This window comes from Parus major, chromosome 3 (assembly GCF_001522545.3).
Source record: "Parus major isolate Abel chromosome 3, Parus_major1.1, whole genome shotgun sequence".
NCBI classification, from domain to species: Eukaryota; Metazoa; Chordata; class Aves; order Passeriformes; family Paridae; genus Parus; species Parus major.
The window spans coordinates 72,921,157-72,927,469 of NC_031770.1; the positions used below are offsets into that span (position 1 = coordinate 72,921,157).

A 6,313-nucleotide genomic window follows, 5' to 3' on the forward strand; every position below is an offset into this window, starting at 1 on the left:
CCTTTCCTTTCCCTTTCCTTCCTCCTTACCCTTCTCATTCTGTCCTCTCCTCTTTTTCTGTCTCTTTGTACCCATATTTCTTTCTCTCGTTACTTCCAGTCACCATACTACGCTGATAAGCCCCTGAATTTCCCTTTTGGCTCTTTCCCATCCTGACCGTCCTCAGGTGACCCTCACCCCGCAGTTTAATGCACCGAAACACCTAAGGAGGAAATGAGAGCCCGCTCTAGGCCTGAGGGCAGCTCCTCACATTTCGGGGAATCCCGTGAGGGATGAGACGGGGTGAGACCTTGCGTCGTACCCCGCGTCTGTCAGGGCACCCGGGGCGGGCGGGTTGCCGGGGTGGATGCGATGGCCTCTCGAGACGGCTTTTGACGGGGATCAGTCGATGTCTGCTGCGAGTGGAAAACGGAATCTTCGCTCTCTGCGGGAAACTCGTGTGCGAACTCGCGTGGAAGCATTGCGCGCTGTATCTCCCCGCCTGTGTCCTCGTTGCCGCGCTCAGCTTTTCCTCGCTAGCCGTGGAGAGGCGGTCCCGAGATATGCAGCATTGTGAAGGCGTTGGACACTGTTTTTCGCCCCGTCGAGGAGGGAGAGAGACGGAACTGTGTCTGCCAGGACCCCGGAGAGGCATCGGCCACGGGAGAAGCAACCGCGGTGGCAATCCCATCGCCGTGAGACGGAAAACGGGTGAAGGAGCGGTATGGATGGAAAGGATTATGGCCACGGACCGCCACGGACCCCCTTCCGCTCTCTTCGTTAGCCTATGCAGGTCACTTCAGCGGCGCTAATCGGCCCCGACATCCTGGGCAAAAGATGGTCGGGACCGGCTCCCGACTGCCACCGAGCCCGGCCCGCCACTTCCCTCCCTCAGCTCCAGTTCAAGAAGAACGGCTCGAGGGAAAAAAAAAAACAAAACCCACAACCAAAAAAAAACCAAGAACAACAAAAAAAAAACCTCTCAAAACACTCCCACCAAAAACCACTTCTTTCTCACCACGGTGACCAAAATTAACGGGGTCAAACACAGAAGAATTCAAAATTTTTGATTTGGTTTGGTTTTTCCGTTTTGTGTTTAAAAAAAAAAACCTCCGAATTACTCCGCTGTCATTTTTTTCGGTTGGTGGGGGTTTGGGAGTTCAGTTTGATTTTTAGGCTTTTTTTTTTCAGCATATGATCATTAAAAGAAGAGCACTTCAGCATGCGGTTACACTTTTTCTGAGTCTGCATTAATCAGACTGGAAACTGTGGGTCCGTAGAGCCGCTTTGCAAATCAGCCTTTCTTCGACGGGGCGAGGGGGATGCCGCACGTAGGGAGCCTCTTGCTGACCTGAGCTCTCTTTCGTTTGTCCCCCCAGTAGCATTGGTACCCATCCGCAGCAAGGGCTGCTGGAGAGGAATGGGGCACAACTCACCGTCGTATCCTCCTTGCTACCGAAATTTCGGCAGGCTTTTCTAGGGGGTGCCCCTCGGAAGATCCGTGACCTCACTGCCCTTCCATGTGGCGGGGACAGAGACGTGACCAACAGGTTTTTTTCCGGGTGTAGTTTTCAATTTGGGCTCTTGCACATAACACGAGTCGATGAGATACGATAGCCAGAGCCTGTCTTTCCCGCAGTCATCCCTTCGGGACGGACCCTGGTCACCTTGTGGAACGACCAGCCGTGACGGGGAGGAGGGGGCAGCCCCTGTCCGGATCGAGCACTCGCTCCCTTCCCGGGGACACCGCCGAGCTGAAGGATCTTCCGCGTCAAGCAGGAGCGGCTGGGGTTCCCTCATCTCCCGCGGAGCGGGCTCAGCCCGAGGGTGGTACCCACTGACAGCTGCCGCCACCGACGCCCCAGGGAGAGTCCGGACCCAGGACCAGCGGGAGGGGGTGGCCGCAGCCAGAAAAGCCCGACAAGTGAACGCTGAAGTGTTTCGTCTTTTTTTCCCTCGCCTTTTTTTTTTTTTTTTTTTTTTTTTTTTTTTTAATATGCTGTGCAATTCCAGCTAAGAATAGGTTTGCGGATTGAAACGAGCCGTCCCAGACGGGTGTCTTCCCCTTCCCAACATCTTTGGAAGTCCTGATTTCAGTGTGATTTGACGCCGACTTAACCTTTTACCTAATGTATTCTAATCTACAGGGACTGCCCAGTTTTGGCTTGATTATGTGAATCTACCCTCAAGAGAACCTGAAAAGAGTCTCTGAAACTCTGAGCACGGAAGGCATACCCGATGTTTTTAGAAACTACTGAACCAATTTGCTGTCTCGCATACCAGCTATAGCGATGTTTCACAGAAACCCCATTTGCCTATCAAAGAATCATTAAATCAGGACGATAACGGAACAACTCGACGCACGGGGGCCTTTCCATACGCTACCGAGTTAATAGATCACCCTTTAAATGTAAGCAGATGGAGTCTTAGTTTAAAGGGTGGTGTGTTAAATTCACGGCAGCTGTACTGGCATTTATTTTTCTGGGGCCCACGTTTGCCTACCGCAGTTTGAGTTCCCGTCAAAGGTGTCAGTTAAAGAGGGCTTGTTTTGTTTCATTTAATTTGGTTGCTCTAAAATGAGTGCCCGCATCTGTACCTTTCTCGTCGTGCGTCGGCGTGGCCGTGACGGGGATGTCAAACCACTGCGCCAGAGGGTTGGAGTACCAGACGGTGAGCTCCTCTCCCGGCTGGACATCTCTCAGCGCCCGGTAGAAAATCTGGAGAGGGAAGAAAGGAAACTTCTTCAGATGGCTTGAGAGGGGAGGCAGGTGGCAGAGAGAGGTGCCACGCCAGTCCGGAGCCGCGAGTGGGGTACCTGTCCTCCTGGCAGATCTGCAACAGCCTCCAGTGTCTGCTCTTGGGAGTTTCGAGCAGCTCTGATTAACCCTATCCACTCCAGAGCTGAGCTCCCGGCTTCATCCACTAATTCCCCTCTGACCATCCGCACCTGGAAAACAGGCGGCACTGCTGTCATTTTCACTTGAAACGAAACACAAAGAGAGCAAAAAGCTTACCCGTCCCCCTGCCTGCCTGTCCCGTCAAGCTGCTTACCCACACTAGACAGGGTGCTGAGCATCGCAGCTGAAAGCAGCGGCGAGAGCATCTCCTTTTGCCACCCGTTTAACGCTGCCATCCTCACCCACCTTTGAGCAGGACATTACCCGGCTCGCAGGTGCCTTGGGAGAGATGCGACTGCCCTAGCGGGGGTTGCAGCTCTGCAGGGTAAGGATTGAAGACCCCGTGCCCGGTGAGGGGAAACGGGATTTTTCCCTTGGGTCGCATTGATCCAAACGCGCCCTGTCCAGCCGCAGCTGCTACATTTCGTTTAACGCTATATTAAATGCCTAGGTACGATATTTTTTTTTTTTTTTTAAAAAAAAAAGAGTTTATGCAGACTTTGAGTCCATACAAAACCATTGTGACATGCGGGACTTGTCGGGAGATGGGGAGAAGGAAAGGGGAGAAGATTCTGCTCAGCTACAAAGTCCCTGTAGCCCCATACTTCATAATCTGTTTGCCCATACAAAGAGAAAATGAAGTGCCCATTCCCTGAATGACCGTGCAATAAAAGTCATCGGAACAAAGCAGTCTAAAGCGAGAAACCAAGGGAGCCAGATGAGAAATAAATTTGAGTGGGCTGGCAGAGCGTTTAAAAACAATTAAAGTGCATTAAAAATCAGAGCGGAACGCGTGAGCTGAGGCTGCCCGGGGGGCGAAAGGAGGGGTCTCATCCTCAGCCCCCTGAAGAGCCTGATGGACGGGACGAAAGCCTTTCACCTCCTCCTCCTCCTCCTCGATCCTTCGCTCGGACACGGACTGACCTCGAAGCCGGTAGCCGGGTGGCCGTCATCCCTCCCTCCCGCTCCGGCTTTGCGGGCTGTTTGCAGCTCCGGGGGGAGGTCCCCCCGAGGCTTTGGGGGGAGGACGAGCTGCGCTGGGCTGCCCCGACACCTGCGACCTGCACCCCGACGCCGTCTCCGGGGTAGCCCCGGCCGTCCCGCCCCACACTCCCTTCAGGCCCAAGCCAAAGGACTCGAGGCCGGGAAGAGGAATTTGGGGCACGAACCCGAGCCAAATGCAGAAATAAATCCGTGCATCTGCCTCTACCCTGCTCCTTCTCGGGACAAAACCCGGGGGCTGTGACAGCCTTATGCCCCCGCCTCGCCGGGGCTCCAGGTGCGAGGAGCCGGCCGTGGCACGTCCTGGCTCTAGGAGGGAAAGGGGCAATGCCCCAGTGAGCGGAGGCCCGGGGGGCGGGGGCTGGGTGGCGGGACCAGGGCCCTCCGACACCGGGCACGGGGCTCAGACGACGCTTCCAGCACGTCTATATCCAAGGCGGGGGCGGTCTGCTCCTCCGAGAGAGCCCCCGTATCCTCTGGCCTCGCCCCGGAGGCCGGCCGGGCTGGGGGCCCCGGCGCTGGGTAGGAGGGAGAGAGAGCACGGGCGGGCAGGCTTTCCTGGCAAAACCACGGGGAGACATCTCAAGGCGTTCTGGAAATGTTTCCCTTTGCTTTCCTGGCTCGCTCTAAGAAGGAAGGAAGGATCGAAGAGAGACGGGGGAAGAGCAGCCTCTTCTCCCAGAGCCGGCTTCCCCCGAGCCAACGAATAATCAAGGTCCAGCGGTGCAGGAGAGACCGTAGGAAAATACCTTTTTTTTGGGTCCTGGCTCCTTGCGGTCTGACAGGTACTTGCCCAGTTTGAAGGCGCCCGGCACAGGACCCAGGCGCAGCCCAGCCGGGATGCAGCTCTCCGCGCTGACGCTGATGGCCGGAGCCCTGCTGGTTTGCATCGCTGCCGCTGGGTGTGAGCGCTCGGGAACCCCAACTACTTAAGGGGGCCGGAGTGACAGCGGCAGGCGGCGGGAGGATGAGCACAGGCGTATCTCCGCCCGCAGAGTGACGCGGCGCTGTGTGGACGCCGGCTTTTCAACGAGAGCAGGAGGGGTACCCCTTGGCAGGGGGATGCTCTGGGGCGCAGAGTTTGGTGAGAGAGTTTGGCTCCTCGAGCAGCTGCGGAGTCCCATCCAAGAGGGTCACATGGAGCCTTTCCCTAACCCTCCTGCATAATCAGGCGGAGTGAATGGCTGGCAGACAATGGGCCAGGCGACCTTCCCATTCCTAAAAATCCAATTTGTCAAGGGCAAAGAAAAGGCGCTGGTGAATCAAAGGTCTGGAGGGACCATTAATCCTCAGCATGGGGTATTGTCCCCGAGACAGTTACGATATTTTAAGTGACAAATCCACTGTATAATTTCTCCATAAATTTTACTTCCTTTTATTGTTCCTCGACAAACCAGTTTTGGAAAATAAGTGACTATTTTAAGTCTACTTGGCTGAGCCTTTTGAGGTTTAATATACTTCAAAGATTTTTAATTCTCTTCCCTTGGCTTTATTGTAAAGGAGATTAAACAAAGAGATGGGGAATGTTTTGAGGACTTGTTAACTTCTATTGATTCCCGGCGTGTGCCATACAGAAATTGGGCAGGTACTTGATGGGAAAACACCAGAAAATACCTACACTTTTTTTTTTTAAGAACGACCATATTACCATCTCAGTGATTTGGTTTCAGGCCAGTAATCTGTTTCAGAAGAGCTTTGATCCTTAAGGAGGCTGAATAGCACAAAATATGAGTTGCCGTAGCCCCTGTAAAACACAAACCGCTGCACCTGCAAGTGCTGGGGAAGCTGTGTCTGTAGTTCCTGCTATTAAGAAATAGAGACAGGAGGAAATAGAGACATACAGCCACCAGGAAACAGGCAGGCACGGCCAGCAGACAACACAGATATCTAGCAAAGAGTGTGTGGCTGGATTCCTCCTTTAATACATCCACAAGTTTTTCGCCCACACACAAAATCTCTTGCACCAAAACCGATTTAGGAGGTGGAACCTGCAAAAAGCAAATGTAAATAAAGCCAGAACGAAGATATTCAAGTGGAGTGTGCGCCTATGTCCCTCCTCTTCGCAAAAATATTTTAATTAAGATACAACAAAGTGCTAGGATTAAGTCATTTTATAATTCAGGCTGGATGAATGTCCCAGGAATTTCCCAGGAGCTGAAAATGAAAGGTGTGCGACTTTTTTCTTAAGTGCATGCAACTGTTCAGAAATGCCTGTCAGACCAGGAAGGACACTAACAAATTCAGTTTTCAACTTTCGCTTTTATACTTCTGTCTAATTCCTGCTGGCGGGTTTTCTCTGCTCCATGCCCCATAACACTCAAAAAAAAAAATTTACTAAACCTTTCTGCTTTGGAGAAGTTGCAAAGTTGCAAATGAGATTTTATCCACTGCTTTCAGAAACCATTGCAGATATGGAGCTTTTTTCTTTTTTTTTT

The 6,313-nt window shown here is 52.9% G+C and overlaps 1 protein-coding gene across 1 annotated transcript in view; it reads right to left on the reverse strand.

Moving 5' to 3' along the window:
* PRDM13 (PR/SET domain 13) overlaps positions 1-4,768 on the reverse strand; it is a 7,573-nt gene extending 2,805 nt beyond the window's left edge. Inside the window, exons 1-3 of the mRNA XM_015620632.1 lie at positions 4,628-4,768; positions 2,795-2,926; positions 2,576-2,696 (exon numbers count right to left, since the gene is read on the reverse strand). Of these exons, the coding sequence (XP_015476118.1) occupies positions 2,576-2,696; positions 2,795-2,926; positions 4,628-4,768 (394 nt within the window). The remainder of the gene's footprint in view (positions 1-2,575; positions 2,697-2,794; positions 2,927-4,627) is intronic.
* Positions 4,769-6,313: the final 1,545 nt, after the last annotated feature.